The sequence below is a fragment of the Grus americana genome, chromosome Z (genome assembly GCF_028858705.1).
Source record: "Grus americana isolate bGruAme1 chromosome Z, bGruAme1.mat, whole genome shotgun sequence".
Classification (NCBI taxonomy): Eukaryota; Metazoa; Chordata; class Aves; order Gruiformes; family Gruidae; genus Grus; species Grus americana.
The window spans coordinates 76,741,832-76,759,822 of record NC_072891.1 but is presented as its reverse complement, the minus strand read 5'-3'; the positions used below and the strand labels follow the sequence as shown (position 1 = coordinate 76,759,822).

Here is a 17,991-nt window from a genome sequence, read left to right as displayed (position 1 = left end):
AATGTCATAAAAGTAGCCATGCTGCTTGTATTGTGGCAGTTTGCCTGTGAAGTTCTCGGACTGCAGCAGTAAACAGTATTGGCAGAACCCAGGGCTTTAAAACAAAAAGTAAATAGTTAATTTCCAGGATTGAAGAAATAAATGTAGCTGTTCCATGGTGAAATGCCTTCATGATAACTAATAGTGAACTGCTTCCAGCATGCTAGCTTTTTCTGAAGAGCATGATTAGAGTGTAACACCAAACAGGCTTTTGCTCCAGCATTGAGGCGTGTGCTGTTTGTGCTGTTCCAGTGGTAGGCACTTCCTGGCATGCACTTCATTCCTGTAGTCTGCCTACGTGTTCAGAGGGAGACTCAGCAAATGGATTCGTATCATAGAAAATGAGCCCAAATATGAAATGTCCAAGTGTTAGTAACATAGCACTGCTATGATAGGGAAGTGCTTCGAGTGGGACTATCTCCGGATATACTTGCATTTCTTGCTATGTTCTGCATTTTCCGGGTGCTGCTACAGATATGTTAATCTGTTCTGCTGGTGAAGAGTTTAAAAAAAAAAAAAAAAAAACCAAAACCCTTTAAAAAAGTCAAAGCACTAACAGCACCTGAGCAGACTGGAGGATCTTGCTTTCTTCTCACAGCCCACGTAGTGCAAAGTCCTTGTCTCTCTGCAGCTTTCCTCTTTTCCCTCCACCTGTTTTAGATGGTGTTAAGTCAGATTTTTTTTCCGCATGGATTTTTAAATCTGGAAATTATGATGATCTCACAGCAGACTTTTTTTTTTTTTCAGATGTTAAGTTTCTGGAAATGTGTTTCTTTTAATAAAAGCTCATAGTGGCCAAATACTGCGTATGGAATATCTCCTTCAGAGTTTCCTTTCTGGTTATTGAAGCAAAAATTAAGTCCATTCCTATTATTATCATTATTATTACTACTACTTCACATTGTTGCAAATTGTTCACTTTTCTTATTAAAACAGGCAGATTGTCTTCGATGTGTTTGATGTTTGTAGTAATTAGTATTTCTTACCAGCAACTACAAATGCAAAAGACCCCAGGCTTTAAAAGCACTGCGTGGGGTTTTTTTCAGATTTTGCTCTCCTTTGGACACTTACTAGGGCTGTCAGTGTTGGATGGCTGTTTATTTTCATGCTTTGCATTTTTCCTGTCAAAGTATAGAAAATAAAAAAAATGTAGTTGTTGTGAACTGAATCAGCAGTCTTTTTGCCCCCTATTCCCCCTCGCACTGCTGACCTGGAAAAAAGATGCAAAACTGTTGCATGCAATGCGCGTTCTGGCTGGCATTAAAGAAGAAATTCCCACGGTTTTCTTGGAAATTGGAAAAATCCATAGAGAAATTAATAATAATGTCTTCTGGTAGTACTGGATGCCAAAGGAAAGGAAGATAAGAGAAATGTGCCAGGTAAATCTACCCTGACAGATATTTTTTCCTGTCACTCTGTCCACTGGCAATGTCTGTGCTGCGGAACCATTTAAGTTAAAGGGGGGTTTACAGTTCTTAAGTTCTGTTTGATTAGGTTTGCAAGGTGCAAAGGACGTAAAAGTTTGCTGTGAAATATTGTTTGTTAATTTATTTTGTTCAGCTAGAAATACTGTCTATGCATTTTACAGTATCTGCAGTTGCAGAAGTATTGAAAAGACCTTCTGAAGTTCTTGCAGGCAGCCATGCAATACACTTCATTAACTCAGAAAACTGTCTGAAAGGATTTTCTGCCCTGTCTCCGCTAGAGGGAAGCCATTGTAGAACATTAAGGATTTGCTAGATAGAAATCTTATTTCAATCCTAAACATCTGTAGCTGGTTTCTTCACTGGTAGTTCACCCATAGCCTGGTTTTGAAGAGGACCTGGTAAAGGGAACTACCAGAGCAATTCATTTGGCTAGGTAAACTTGCAGGAGGTTCTCCTGAGGATTATTTTTGCCAAGGGCAAGGTAGGGTTTTTCTTCCTAGGGATGCTTGTATGGCCTATTGTCTTTATTTTGGGCATACTGTGCTAAAGTTGTTCCTTTCCCATGTTTCATCTGTTTAAAGCAGAGATCGTGTAGGTTTCCAAATTCCTTTTTTGTAGGCTACAAAGACAAGTTTTTGGTTCTCTCATATAATATGATTTCTTCTTTATTTGGATCTTTCTTGTAGTCATCCTCTGCACTGGTTTCACTTAGACCTGGTGGACTGTGAAATGATCTCACCTGGGCCTTCGGTACCTCTGGTGGTACTACTCTAGTGTTACACAAATCTGTTTCTTATGCTTTGTAAAGCAGCCTTTTCCTTTTTTTTTTTTTCTCTGTTACAACTTTGGTGACTAACACTTAATTTGAGATGTACTAATACACTCTTCCTACTACTCAAAGGAACTTAGAGAATAAAGCAAAAAATTCTTGTTAGTAGCCACAAATGTATCACCTTGAACTTTATACTGGTAAATTTAATCCCCTTTCTGCAAAACAACAGATGTAAAGGTGATTCAGTTCTTCTTGTGTAATGTCTTCATATTGCTTTTGCTTTGCACCATCTAACGTTGGAACAGCAAAATTCATCTGTGTGCACCTGGATTTTGCACCATGATTGTTAACAAAATGCCAGACTTAGTACTTACATTGGTTACTCTTGGAGGAATTCCTTTAGTAACCTTCCTGCACCACAGTGTTTCTGCTTCCAACATGCCGTATTTTGCTAGCTCCCTATTTACCAGTTATTTACCCACTTCACAGGTTTTTTACCAATGCTCATTTTCACTTGCTGAACTAATGATTTTCTATGTTTCAACATACATGTGCAGGTATCCGTATTCTAGCTGTTTGAAAAATCCATGCCTCTCAGCAAGATTTTGCCCAGTGTGACTTAACTGTAGCAAATCTGCATTGATTTTCTTTTGTTTGTCACCATGACATTGATTATTCTTTCTAACAGTGCTCCGAAATCTTGGTTTTCTGTATATAAGCACTACATTTGTTACTCTTTAGTCAGATATCACATCAACAGCATGATCGACCAGTTTTCAAACAGCCTAGCCATACCTATAAATATCTGTGCTAGTTCTTTCGGACTCCTGGGTAGATAATATTGGTGCTTCACAGTCTTCTCCCTTGGTTGTGCACACTGAAGCTCTTTTCATTTTTGCTTCCAGGCTGATAGGGATAATTTCCATTACCATAGCACCAGGCTCTGTCAGTGTGCAGCTGTCATCCTTGCCATTGAAATGAGAGGCAGAAGTGTTTGTTCAGTATTGGCCTTGATGCAAATTCCCGCTAAAACAAATTAGAGCTCTGTACCCATATTGAAATTAAATTTAAGGGGCTGGATATTGCTAGCTGACTGTGAGCAGTAACTAAGGAAGTTGCGTCCTTGAAACTGCTTTTGATGCTAATAGATACTCCTTTATTCATACCATTTTATTTCCTGTAGTGGGCTGTGTGCCCAGAGTTTCATCTTCTTCTTGACCATTTCAGTTAGTCTAACAAATAATACTGCTGCTTCTTTCCTGACTCATTTCTCTGTAGTCTACCGTCATTTTGGGACACCTCTATTTTTCCCAGCTAGCAGACATACTTCAATACAGGTCTTTGAGTTGGGGCTGCTCTGCCATCGTTATTGTATTTGCTCTGTGTTTTTCTTGACTGGACTATTTATGTTGTCTGCAGAGTTTAGCCATCAGGGGTTTGAGGCTCGGTTAACAGAGGAAGTTTTTTGGGGAAAAATAGCTAGGAACCCTCATGCCTGAAATATTTCTAAGACCTCTCTGAAGCACTGGTATTTGTTTACTTTTTAGATCCCCCTTTCCCAGATGTAGAATTTGTTGCAGTAAAAGGTTCTGCACCCTCGCTCAGACTCCGGAAAGCGGAAGATCGAAATGGACCGATCAGGTTTGTATCTGTGCACTCTTCACCCTTTCAAAAAACATTCTGCAAATTTATGTTACTTACATATTGGAACTTTTTCTGGGGGTTAGGTTATTTTTGTTAGCAATGGGAGAAAACTTAAGCTGTAACTCCCAGTTTCTCCTCCCTTAGCAGAGTAATATTTGGCTTCAGACTCTTACCTGCTTTCTGGAACAAAATTCTGGTTTTGATAATCCTGAGGTTTCACTGTTGGGTTTTGTTTTTTTTTCCTTTATCCACAGCGAAGTCACAGTAGATTTTTATTGATGGATCCAACAAATTCATGCAGACAGTACTTCTTTTTTTTTCTAGGAGCCAGAGGAAATGGTAAACAATGTCTGTATTTATGGATATTCTGAAGTACTGTTTTCATATTAGTGTATTACTACCAAAATATATTTCTAGAGAAAAAGGATTTACACCCTAGTAAGTGCTGTCTGTGATAGAAGGAAAACGTAATTGTAACTCAGCATTACACTAAAGCAGAAATTGTTGGAAAGCTAATAACATTTCAAGAAATGACTAGTGTAACAGCCCTAATAATTAGTCTTCCTATGGTTGGATACCATAGACTAGACATTGTTTTGAGAAGTGTGAAGACAGGTTTGATTATTTTTTTACAAATGGTATCTGTCATATCCTTCTTTAAACAGAAAAAGACTTTTTTCTGGGAGATCATGAATAGTTTAGAGGCCAATCTTGTATTGTTTCATAGTTGAACTTATGTGTTAGATGACAGGAGTGAGAGATAGCCTGCAATAACTCAGTTTGATGCTCATCTGAACATGAGTGAACGTGTAAAGATAATGTGCATGTAATGAGGAGAACCAGCTCTAAAGCTGTGCATGCAGTGCTTTTCGTTCAAAACACAGTGGAACACACACAGAAGTATTTTAGTATAAGAAGCGTTGGTATTGAACATTGATCATAAAAAGCTGTTAAGAGGCTACAAATAGACAACGTGAATTAGAGAACATCTGATGCATAGTACATTGAAGTGAGGGCTAATGTTTACTTTTTTGTGGGCTAATGTTTACTTTTTTGTTTCACTCTAGTCTTTATCAAGTGATTGTGCTTCCTCTGGGTTTGCAAAGCACTTTTATTTGTGAATCCTTTGCTGCTGCAACTTTCTTCAGTAACACCACTGACGTTAAAGGATATGTAGCAGCTGAATTTCGGGCGAAGGATGTTGCTGATAACATGTCAATTGCTCTTGGAGACAGACATTACTACGGGAAGTTTTATAATGCTCCTTTAAAGCTGGGAGAAGAGTATTGTGTTTTTTTGAGAATAATAAGTGAATGGAATAAGGTAATGGATGTTTTAAAACCTTTTCTTTATACCTGTTGAATGAAATGTTGCTGGGGAAAAAAGAGGAAAATGTTAGCTTTGTGTTAGATTTTAGAATTATTTTTTGATGTTGCAAGGATCTGTTCATTCATAGAATTAGATTAAGTCTGAAGCTCTTTAACTCTTGTAACTCTGTACAGATATTGATGTCACTGTAATGTTGGAGCAACTCTGGATGCCAAAAGGCAAACAGTGGAAAAAAAAAGTAAAAATGAAGGGCCATTGTCATCCTCAGTAATTGAAGGTGTTTTTATTAGACCAGAATTTAGTGAAAGAGATTACTATGAAAATCTGAAAATTACTCCTTTGCAATGAAAAATTTACTCATTTTAGTTTCTAATGGAATGTTTTATAGCAAAATATTCCAGTTCTCCAAATGACAAGGAAAAATATATTTTGTCATGTGTGTTACTTTCCACATAGCAATGAATGTCAACTCCAGCTCCCTTGAGAAAGCCTTGTGGAAAAAAATATATTACTAGCATTAATTTTTTATCATTTTAAAGTAAATACGTATTTTAATTAGAAACAAAAAGTTCCTAAAACATACATCTCAGCTGTTTCATAGTCCATTGTCTTGCCTCCCAGGATGTTACTGTGCCACTAGTTTTCCAGTCATTACCTATCTCAGGGGTCAACAGCTTGTAATTTTTTCACAATGTAAGTCTCAGCAGTAGGAAGTTTTTCTCATATGGGCCAGATGATAGACTTTTCATGTGCGTACAGTTCCTGAATGTCAAGTACAGAAACAGAACAAAGCATTCCCTACTAAAGAAGAAACCTAAACAGTGCCTCACCCTGCCACTCAAAAAAAAAAAAAAAGTTTTAGGGCTTTGTGCATACAGCATGAAGCAAGGAGACACACAAAAACTGTCTGTGAGTCACTTGTAAATAATTATCTCCAGTTTTGGAAGCCTACACCCAAATCTCAGTAAGTGAAAACAGCTTCTATTAAGGAATGTAACTGCCTTAGTGCAAAGCGAGTAGAATAAAGCAAGTGCATGTAATAGCTGTTACTGGTACCTACTGTCTATGCAGTGTATGTTTTGTGTAGCGTCTGCTTTAACAATAGTCTGAGAAGCTTTTATAGCACAGATAAAGTGGTTTCTGATCCTGATACAAGTCTGTCATTTTTAATTTTTAATTGTGTGAGGGAATAAGTAGAAAAATAACATTTGAAGGCATTCATTTTATAAAAATGTTAAGGTAGCCCAAAACATCCTGGAATTTGGACAACAAACTGTGTTTTTTAGAAGGCTTTACTCTGTTGAGCAGGATTGTTAATGAGTCAACTGTATACAAGTTAAGCCTCTTTAAGCTTTCCTAAATGCATCCTTGAACTCAGTTTATGTATCCTTAGGTTTTATGCATTGGTTTCCCTAGCTCTTTCCCTTCAATATTTCCTATTATTACTTGTGTTTGAGACTTGACTTTTCTTGCACAGGAGAGTGCAGATTGCTTATGCATCTCTGCTAGCTGTTTGTTAAACTGCTTCAAAGTTACATAATTCTTTCTCTTTCATATAGACTATTTCTTGATGTTTCATCTCTAGCATTGCCAGATGTATTTTCTAGGCCACTCATTTAGTGAATATTGTTACTGTTATTTGTAGCAGTCACTCTTTGCTTCCTTCCCTTAGGAATGCATCAACTCCTTAATATACACTGTCCTGTATGGTATTTGTTACTTGACAAAGTACACAAAGTTACATACAACATTTATAAATCATTATTAGGATTGCAAATACCAAACAGCTTTGGTTCCCAGCTCTGCTTCTTTGTAATGGAACTTGGACCTGTGGCTCAAAAGTACTGGTTTATCTTCAATTCTCATGCCCTTGTATTTTGTGCAATTGTTGGTATTAAGAAGTTAAAGAAATTCAGAATTTTAAATTTAACATTGTTGGGTGTTGAGAATTTCTGAAAATCTGATTACCGAAGTAACTGGATTTGGATTCAAGAGTTAACATTTAAAAGTCTATGTTTTAAAAAATCGGCTTTTCAATTGGCCCTTAATCATTAGTACATGTGAAGTCAGCATTTCTGTAATGTATTTTACTTCTGAACACATTTCCATTTGAATACAGACACATTAGAAATGTAAGTCATGGACTCCTAACTAAAGTTCTCCTTATTGTACTTTATGTTCTGGCATCATCCAGAGTCCCTTCTGGCTCCATACCACTTCATGCTGAGAATGGTACAATTTGTATCATACGTGCTGCAAAATCATGGCTTGATTGTGACTTTTTATTGCCATTATTCCTTGATATACCTGACTTATTTTCTTTGTGGTAAGGGTGGGAAAATCAGTTCAGATAAAATTGTGTGGACAACAGTTAAGACAAGTAAGCTGTTCTGAGTCCACGTTCATTCATCCCTTGCTCATATTTGGAGGTCCTGAACAAGGTGTCTGCTGTGCGGTTTTTACTTTCTGTTTATTTTTCAAGGTGGAGGATTTAAAATGCATATTTTGTTTGTGCAGGACCTTTACATGTGTTAAAAGGCTGGTCAGATGATCTGAGGAGATCGTTGGGGATGTACAAGGAAAGCAGTCAGGAAGTTGGAGATAACGGAAATTACCGTTTTTCACATTGATGAATTTGGCAATTGGTGTATAGCGATGATGGAGACCAAGGGAGAATTTGGGAACAAACGAGAATTTACTGTCATTATCATGAAAACCTTACTTAAGTGGAACAAATTGTCCGCCCTTGGGAGTGTCCTGCTCCATGAGGGATACTGCTAATTAAATAACTCAAACCCATCTGGTACCTATTTTAATATCCAATGATAACTTCATGGATTCCATGCTGTGCAGAGAGCCAAGGCTTATAGTGAAAGGCAAGAACTAAAAAAGGCAATCGGAGTTTACACTTACTTGAGATGAATTTCTTTAGCATAGCTTTTATTTAGTGTCAACATCAGCTTTTTTGTATCAAACAGTTCATACATGTAACAGAATTAAGAACAGGACTGTTAAAGGTGAAGATGACACAAAGTGGTTTCAGGAAAAAAGCTATGAGTTTTTTGGAAAATTGGAATCAAAATGACCCCTGCTGTTAAAATTAGCCTAATAAAAGTCACCTGGGAAAAATGTATATGCATGCAAAATATTTTCTCTTTTCTCCAGAAATCTTTTAAATGTCCAGCTGTGGAAGGGGTTTCTATCTCCAGTTTAGCTACCTGTGAATATCCAGGATGAAATACAGACTTTGAGATCCATGGACACTCAAGTATTTGGAGGAGCCATTTCACTGATAACTTTCTGGAAAGGTGCCAGTTCATCAGAGGAAGGGATTTATAATTTGATTCAGAATACAGTATAGATCACTGAAATTTGCTGAGACTCCTGGGAGCTCTATAATTTCTCTGATAGGCAGGAGATCACTGATTTCCTGCAAACTAGAGTATGTCATGGAGGTAGCTATTTCAAGATGATGGCACTCACAGCAGTGCCACCAGAATCTGGCATTTGGTTGAGTTTTTAAATCTGCGTCTCCTAAGAGGATTTTCTTTGTCAGTGTTTTGTCTTTTTAAATAACCAGAAAATTCCTTCTAAAAAATGCATTTAAGAAACATAATTCATCATGCAGAAACACAAAAGTAATATTAAGCACAGAAATGTGCCTTTGTCCTTTTGTGCAAATACTTTGAAATGTAGCCTTCAGTTTCATAGAAACATACTATTATCCAGAGCAACATAACACACGTTTTGCCAAAACATGAAAGATACATGGGCATGTATTCTGTGAAAGTCATTTAGCAGGGAAGTATGTATAGACGCACTACAAAAATAGACTTCACAGTGATTATACAATAGACAATAGAACTTAGAATTTCTTGTGTATGTATAAGTGTGAAGTACTAGGGGGAAAAAAGCTCTACAGGGACCAAAGCTAACTGTAAAAAAACCCCAGACTTGTTAAATAAGTCTGCAGAAGCAGACCCCTGATAAACATTTATTCAGCGACTGTGAACATTAACTACTGTAAGTATTCTATAGAAATTGTTAAAAATTATCAAGCAAGTTGTCATAACTGAAAAAAACTCCTACATCCAGTACTTAATGGCATGTTTTTCAAATACTATATTTTAATATATGTATTCTACATGGGGATAGATTTAATACAGCATATTCAGTCTTACCTTAGCATTTCATAAATTCTGAATTCTTATCCAAGCAGCTTCAAAGATTCTTCCATGTTATTTGCATGCCTAGGTGGTAGAAAAAAAGGAAGAGTGATAATCTAAAAGACTTCAGCCAGACTTTCATCAAAGCTCTATTTCTATTCTTATGTTTAGAGTTTATAATCTTTTCAGACAAGCTAGATGCTGCTACCAGGGGAATAACAAACTCTATTCCCAGTAGTAATAAAATACAGTATGTTGTGGATGGCTGCTGTTGCAGAGGGTGTTAGTGATAATAAATTTGTCATGAGAAACAGTGACTTTTATGTTTTCATTTTCAGGTGACAACACAGTCCTGTGCTGTTTGGGCACATATTAAAAGTAAGTCAGTTTTTCCTTCCATGAGAAAACAGAAATTGTCATGGCTTTGTTTGGCAGCATAAACTAATAATTACTGTGGCTGTTTCTTCATTTGCCATTGATGGTTGGTTGACTTTGAGGATTGGAAAGGTTAGTGGCAGAAAATTTTCCTTGCACTTCAGTATTCCATCCTAATGGATTCAGTAATCCATTCTAAAATGGATTCTCTGTTTTCTCCCTGGTTTTCACTATTACTCTTTCTATCCATCACATCCAGATCTTTATAGCAATTTTTGTGCACAAAGGATTTGAAGCAAGGAAGATGCGAAATTCTAGAAGCCTGTTTTAAGATAGTTCTATATTTGCTAAAAGTTTTTCATTTTTTTTCCTAAAAACACTTTTTAGCTTTTAGAAGCCACATTATTTATGTTGGTACGTTCAGGTGGTCCTTGGAGAATTAAGTCCTTTTATGAACTTAGGAAAATAAGAGACACCGTGCAAAAATGAAAAATACAGCTAATTTTTGTACTTGTAATTACAGTTTCTTAAAAGTATAATGGTATAACTTTAAAAGCCAGTGAATTTCTAAGCATGGTTTTATCTTTTTGACTACGAAATGTTTCCAGTGAACGAGTTTACCTCAGAGAAGTTTGGAATCCACTAGAGAACAAGTTTCCCTCCTTTTCACCATGGTAGAAAGTACTCTCTTCAGCCATTTCATTATGTTTCAGCAAAAAGCAAACACTCACCTCTCCTGACAGATGAAGCTGACATCCTCTACAAATGCTAAATTCTGCTTTTGAGTTGAAAGACTAATGAATTGGAGTTAGGAAATGCAGTGACCCTGGAGTGTGGCACAGTACTTAGGAATGATAATAAATCATATGGTGCATGGAGTGCTTGATGTGCATCTGTTCACAAAACCCACATCTGACTATTGCTATTACTGATGTTCTGGTGACAGCTGTGTGTTTATTTCTAGGTTGTCTTTTATTGTTTACTCTCATAACCTAGTTCATTTACCACCGCACTTAGAATATAATTTAGGCGGTTTGTGGTTGTGGAGACTTGGCTGAGATCATGGATTCCCTGGGTTTGAGGGCTCTGTTGCTAGAGCTGTATAGGCAAGAGCTGTAAAATAACTCTCGAAAGAAAATTGTTCTCTTCTGAATTTGTAATTTATCAGCTTATAGAGCATCATTAGAGGTTGTCTTATGTAAAGGTGGATTTTAGTTTTGGGATGAAAAGAGTGGGCATTGGAAGATGGGAATAGGACAGGTCTGGCCTTTTGGCTTTCTGTTTTAAATCCATGTGCCTTTATATTGAATGGACTTCTAGCCAGATGGTGTCTTTGGCCTAAGGTACTTCTGCAGCTGGAGACACTGAGAATATTTTTCACTCCCTGAATCCTTTGAGGAGTATTTCTTAATTCAGCTTGTGTGGAAGGCAAATCTGTAAATTAAATCTCAACCAAATGGGCCTGTTTCAGATGCCATCTAGACAAAGGTACACATTATATGATAAATCATTGTCATAAAATGTAGTAGAAAGCTGTTAAAAGCACGCTTCCTTCTGTCACATACAAGTAAAATTAATTTTGAGGGGTTTTCACCAAATATACTCTACAACGTGTAGGGAGGACAATTCTGTCATTTTTATGGAGGGATGACATCTGCTCTAGAGATGCATAACTTGCTTTTGGAAACTGATGTTACAGTGATGTAGGGACAGGTATAACATTTACCAAAACTGAACATGCTTGTCAGTTGGACAGATTTTCCTTGCACGGTCCCTGTCTGAAATTCTTTATTTTGCCAGACTCACAGTAAGTTCACAGGTGAGAGGTGCTGCACAGATAGAAGCCTTGCTTCACTGAGCAGTGTTAGGCAAAGCCAGTAAACTGGTCAGGTTCTCCTTACGGCTCTCTGTGATTTTTTTTTTTTTTTTTTGTGCTTCAGATCAATTGTTGAGTGTGTTTCAGGTGAGCACCCACTCAGTTTTGTGCCTGTGTATTCAGATGAGCCGAAAGAGAGTTCAATTTACATAACAGAAGTTGTTTTTTCTGATGTTCAGGCACTCGGATTCTCATCATGGACATATACAGTAATTTCACTGAACTGAGTGCCATTTTTGCAAGAATTTATATTTTTGCTAAACCATGAAATACTTATGCTTGCAAGATTTAACAGCAAATAGAGTTTTGGAATCTTGCAGGAATAAGATCCAGCATCCTAGAAATCCAGTAAGAAATAACCTTTGACTAATACTGAAAATGGGATAGAGGTGGCTGGAAGGGATTGAGGTTTTTATTTCCTCAGGTTACCTTCACCTGTAGTCCTTAGTAATTCTTGTTTTGACAGCAAGTCACTGTAAGCCTTTTGTTCTTTGCCTGGGTGGCTTCTGGTATTATGGGCTTGGGTAATGCTGTCATTGCCAGGTTTATTTCTGTTATGTCACTTGGAAAAAAAAATAATAAAAGAATGGGGAAGAGAAATCATGCCCAGATTGTAAAAATTTTGAAGAGATGCATTGAGCCATTTAATAAAGCACTAGGATTATCTGGCACCAGACACTACCTTGGCATATGATTTAAACTGAAATTGCTGGTGAAGAAAGAAAAAGGCAGGAAGCAGAGGGATGGAGAAGTATAATCACTTCTGAGAAATATATCATTTAATATTACTTCCTCAACTGGATGGTAACTGCTAGATAGTCAGCTCCATTACTGCTTTACTGAGTAGTCGGTCCAGCATCCGACTTTTGTTACAGTACTTCAACTGAACAAGCTTAGTTGGTCAGTCACCAGACTGAACCTACACTATTTGGTGTTTATTTATTTGAATTGTTTGATATTTTCTTTTAGGCTTATCGCCCACTCTGCAATACATGACTGCTGTTGGATTCGGGTCAGTTGCTGCAGTCTGTCTTATATTGTTCCTCTCGTTCTCAGCGGCACGGTATGTATTGTTATTAACTCCAGTTTTGTAGTTCTCCTGCAGAAGGCTTATGTGGGGTTTTTTTCAGATAATTTTTCTTGCCAGCCTGCTTGGTTTAGGCCTCTTGGGTGGTTGGAAACTGTTATCAAGAGTTCCTTCAGTGGCCACTAATACTCTCCATTGCTTGAACTGATGCCTTCTCTATCTTTGCAATCATTGGCGTAACATGAAAAGTATGGGGCTCATCTTAATAAAGGAAGGATTCAGACAATGAGTAGCAACAGGAATTTAGTTCAGAGGTGTTTTGATTTAATGGTAACTAAATAAGTGTTTATATGCTGTGGTATTCTAAAAGTGAAGTCATAAACACAGAAATGTTGATGTAATTTTCCTATGCAAGGAGCCAATTTCTACTCTTCCCAACTCTATTCAAGAGGCCTAAAAGGATTGTTTTTCAGTAGTGGTTGATCTTTAGCTAAAGGCCACAATAAAAACATGTAAGAAATTTTTAAGAAAATTATTTTTTTCTGTTTCGTGATCCTTCATTCAGGGGCAGTAAATTTACAATTGTCTTCCTTTCAAAGGTAAAATAAATATCTGCCTTTAAGTAACTTTGAATGTCTATATATGTGTCAAATCTCTTGACCAAAAAATACCTCTTTGTTGTTTTAATATGCTTATATCTAAGAATAGTCTTCTGACTTGGGTTCCTTCAAAGGTCGGGAGCCTCCAGCTTGGGGGCTGTGGGGTATAGAGCGTTGATTGATTAAGCTGCTTATTTGGTATTCAGAAATAGAAGGAGCCAGTCTTATACAGGGCTAGAGAAAGTAGGGTTATTTGGGTTATTTGTAGTTGTCTAAATTTCAAATCAGTTCTTACAATCTAAATTCCAAAATACAGGTTCCACAGGGTCTTCATTTTCCTTAAGTAATTAAAGAAAGGGATCTCAGAATTCCCTTGGCAATAGGATGCAGTAATAAACTTTAGCTTGCAGGGTTGATTGTTTTGGTTTGTTTTTTTTTTCAAAAACGTTGTCAGTGAGCTTTGGCATTTGAGGTAGAAGGGGCTATAACTGTCTTGATGTCTAAACTAGCACTCCTGGCAGAGGGTTTATTGCAGGAGGAGGGGTGTCCCTGGGTTGTCATGGTGTGAAAGGCTCCTCAGTTATTTCACTTTCTCTGGCGAAAATGTGACACAGGGATATAAATACTTCGTAAAACTATGTCAAATCAATTAGCATCACAGTGATAGGAGAGCTATTTAAGTTAATAAACAGTACCGGAAGAATCACGTTTAAGTATGAACCAGTTGTGAATGAATGTAGAGAAGATTAGGTCCTGAACTTCCATTTCAATCTCCTTTAAAAAGGAGCGAGAGCAAAAAAACCCCAGGTGTACTCCCTCCTTAGGGAGCTGAGTACATTGAGTACATTTGACAGGCGTCATGCTGTAATGTGGTGTAATGTTGAGGGCCAGGACTTGATAATTCAGCAAGTATCTTTTAGGCCTTTGATCCGACATACAGAGAAATTCTTGAATCCATGCTCCTGTTTTAGAGAACATCAGACAGAATACTTGGCAGAAATTAAAGCTTCCCCATCCCAGTAGGAGGCAGAGAAGAGAAAACCCAGGTGTTGCCTGTGATAAGATCCTTCACAGTGCTCTGGAGAAGTAGCTGTAATGTTCATAAATAACAAATACTCTTTTCATTTTAAATAAGCATCAGTTTAATGCATTTCTGACTAAGAATGTAATTTGAAAAAACACGTGAGTCAGCCTTCAGCCCTGTCCAGTTGTAAAGCCATGGTCCTGGTTTAGGCACTGTGCTCCAAGAAAGATGTGGCCCATCACAAGAAAGAGACAGAGGAACTCGACCAGAGAGACGTGAGATCTGTTGATCCAACTGCGAATAGGGTAATCTACTAGTAGGTTGCTTAGCCTGGCAAAGAAGAGACTGCCAAAAAGCATTATATACAAATATACAAAAAGCCATTATAGAAAGACAACTTCTTCCTGTCCATGGTGCTCATGGTACGTGTACCATCCATGGACAGTATACCCATGTGCTTCTGAGCAGTAGGAGAGGGAGGCATGGGAACAGATTGCCGCAAGTGCTGTGAAACCATGGCTTCTGGGTAGTCTGCAAGAGCAGGTTAACAAACATTTGTCAGTAATGACACAGCTACAGCTGATCTTGCTATGATGTCAGGTGAATGGTCTTGGATTGTTTCTTGGGATACCTGTAAGCTTTCCTGTTGTGCAGTGTCTGTCACAAAGAACCACTGTGTTCAAGTGCTGACCAGCTTGCCACATGTCTGCTGCCTCAGGGATTATCTTACCTCAGTGGGACAGATTGTGAATTCACAGTAGCGTGGTTGCTGACATCAGTTTTAACTGTTCCTCAGCGAGTAAAAGTCTGGCACTGGATTTGCAGAGTGCACAGCCTGACTGTTGATGTCCTTAAATATTATTAATTTTTTTCATTTAAAAAATTCATTAGCCCATAGTTGTTGTTAAGGTGCTTTGTCACACATTCACCTTGCTTCATTCCTCCTAATCTTTTGCTTCCTTTTATATGTGATGCCCATTCAGATGCATAAGGATGGTGCCAAAACTTCAGCTTCCTGAAGATCTGCATTGGGAATGAGTGTTGTCAATGCCAAGGTTAATGTTGGTCAGGTAGTCATCAGGCCCTATGGGAATGCTTCCTACCCATCTCACACTGGCTATAATGCTCAGAGTTTATACCAGCACCTTAGGTCTTAAAAAAACTTTAGAAACTCTTTTATCCCATCAATATGTGTGATGCAAGTTCTCTGTCAGGTCCATGCTTGAGTCTTGGAACTGTTTTTAAGTGTGGGGTTTTTTAACTGGAATTTTTTCTCTTTCTCCAGCTCTTATCTCCACAGCACAGTGTACTCCCCGCCTGCTGCTTTAGCCTGTGAGGCTGTACATTTATCTGCTACGATGGACGTGGCACAAACAGGGATTACATCATCATTCCTAGAGACTGAAAATGTCTCTCTTCTCTGATGTGTTAACCCCTGAAGTCAGCATAAAGAAAATGCACTCTTCTTACCAAAGCCGGCATCTGTTGTATATAGACGTATCTGCACAGCACATATGTACTATAGCATGGGCCATTGAAATGTGTTTACTATTGGAAGTGAGATGTCTCCCCTTGTTTCCAGATAGCGTGGTATGTAAAGGAGAACCTTACCTTACAAACAGGTTTGTGTCAGAGACATTAGCATGTGTCCAGTGTGTTGGCCACAGCCTTTCAGGGATTCCAGCCACATCAACACCTGATAATGAGTGTCTGTATTGTACTTTATTACATGAATATATTACCTGATACAGTTGAGACTGTGGATCAACTGCTACTTTAGATACCTTAGGAAACAGAAAGTGGCCCATTATGTGAGAAAATACAGATCAACTCTTAGATCAGGTAAAGTGCCTGTTGTATTTCCAAGTGTAAAGGTAGAAGATTTTCATCAGTCACGAGTAATAGTACTTCAATAACAAGTACAGAGTTGTTAGCCATGAAATTGTCACATTTAAATAGTGTCAGCAACAGATGTGTTCCAGAGATACTGCAATCATTGCTCATAGCAATTAGCAATAATTGCAAATAATACACCAATCTATAAAACTGCAGTTTGCCAACAAGCTGAGTAGCTTTAATGGCATGTGAAACTAATTTAAATAAGGAGCTACCTGTGTTAAGTGCAGTTTTGTTAATCTCTGTTCTAATTACAGCTGAGTAAAGCCATTAAACCATTGTCTGGTTAATGAGCCAGTGTGTAACATCTGGTTAGAGTCACTTAATAAAGTACAATTAACCAATTTCCTATGGCATACTCCCAGTTAATATTTTTCCTTCTGTAAGAAAGAATCAAATGCCTTTGATTACTTCCACTCCTGTTCAGAAGTTGCTTTTAGATATATTAGCAAAGTCATTCTGTTAAATGGTGAAATAAAGAAGTTTTGCGTTTTACTCAGTTTTGTTGTTTTTTTCTAGGTTATGTTTTGTGTTTTATCACTTTGAATATATGAGACCTTTTTTTTTTGAATTCTAAATATAGCTGATTCCTGCTGGCTTTATAATTTTAGATGTTCTATAATTCCTTTTTTGGTGTTTAAAAAGGGTATTTTAAAGTGTAACAGCAGAAAGCAATTACAATCAAAGTTACATGAGAGAGCATTTAACTGCTGCATCTAACTGGGGGTGCTTTTTTCAGATCTGAGCAGATACCATTTCTTTTTATCCAGCATTTCCACTGCCTACTAAATCTGCCCTTCAAGTTAGTAAGTTTTCAGTAGCTAGTAGCTGAGTAAGAACACCTTTGTCTGCATTAGTGATTATGAGTTGGTTATGTTCTCCTGTGCCGATTGAGTAATAACAACTTAACTGTGCATATTGGGCTACTGTTACTTAGTTTTTTTTAGTTTTTCCTGCGGAATTCATTCTTACACATTCTGCTCATAATTCCCTTTCTCAATGGAATAGGTTGCCAAGGTTTGGCATAGCGGTACAAACTGCACCACTTCATTCTGGTTCATTCTCTTGCTGCTGTAGCCTGTGAGAGAGTTCATGAGCATGTTCCTGAATAAGGGAGACCTGAAGAGGCAGGAAGTGATTTAAAGAGACAGACATGCCATCCTCTGTGAAAGAAAACTAGTTTCACCTTTTGCCAAGACCAGCAGTGTTCCAGTACATTATGCAGGACAAGGAACATGAAGTCCGTGTTGTCGGTGGGGTAGTTGGAAGGTTGGATGTCTGCCTGTAACCTTCAACAAGTAGGCTGTCTTCATGTAACCTTCTTTTCTGTGTGCCTCTTCTTGACCTAGCTTGTCTTTTCATAACGTAGTTTTCAGAGCAAGGTTTGTTCTTACCAAACATCCACACTTCTGCTGGGACTTAGATAATGTATTTAATGACTCATTTGGACATCCCCGCACAGCAGAGCGGTGCAGCATATTCATACCCAGGAATGGACTGATAAGGGAGAAGTGAGGAGGCAGGACTCCCTGCCATCTTAAGTTCTCCAAAACAGCTACAGTCCTGCATGTTTCCCTCTTTCCCTCTGTCTCCTTTGTCACTCTTGGCAGGCCTACCCCTGGCTGTAAGCCTGTCTTCATCTGTTGTGTTCTTATCTTTCTTCCATCTACATCTGTTTCAGTTTAATGTGGGAAGCATAGAGAAATTATTTAGCCTTGCCCTCTTGAGATAATTGTGCAAATGTTAACAGTTTGTTTGTTAGAGTGTTTAGTGTGTTAGAGTTTGTGTATCTCTTTCAGAAACACTGCTTTATTGTT

At 37.8% G+C, this 17,991-nt stretch overlaps 1 protein-coding gene across 7 annotated transcripts in view; it reads left to right on the top strand.

Moving 5' to 3' along the window:
- SUSD1 (sushi domain containing 1) overlaps window positions 1-16,669 on the top strand; it is a 49,840-nt gene extending 33,171 nt beyond the window's left edge. For 6 of the 7 annotated variants that reach the window (XM_054810006.1, XM_054810010.1, XM_054810005.1 and 3 more), the window contains 5 exons: window positions 3,786-3,879; window positions 4,950-5,205; window positions 9,716-9,755; window positions 12,598-12,691; window positions 15,564-16,669. In XM_054810006.1, coding sequence (XP_054665981.1) covers window positions 3,786-3,879; window positions 4,950-5,205; window positions 9,716-9,755; window positions 12,598-12,691; window positions 15,564-15,702 — 623 coding nt within the window. In that variant the 3' untranslated portion in view covers window positions 15,703-16,669. Of the gene's footprint in view, window positions 1-3,785; window positions 3,880-4,949; window positions 5,206-9,715; window positions 9,756-12,597; window positions 12,692-14,487; window positions 14,584-15,563 lie in introns of all 7 variants that reach the window. The other variant, XM_054810007.1, reaches the window with a different exon arrangement.
- The last annotated feature ends 1,322 nt before the right edge of the window (window positions 16,670-17,991 follow it).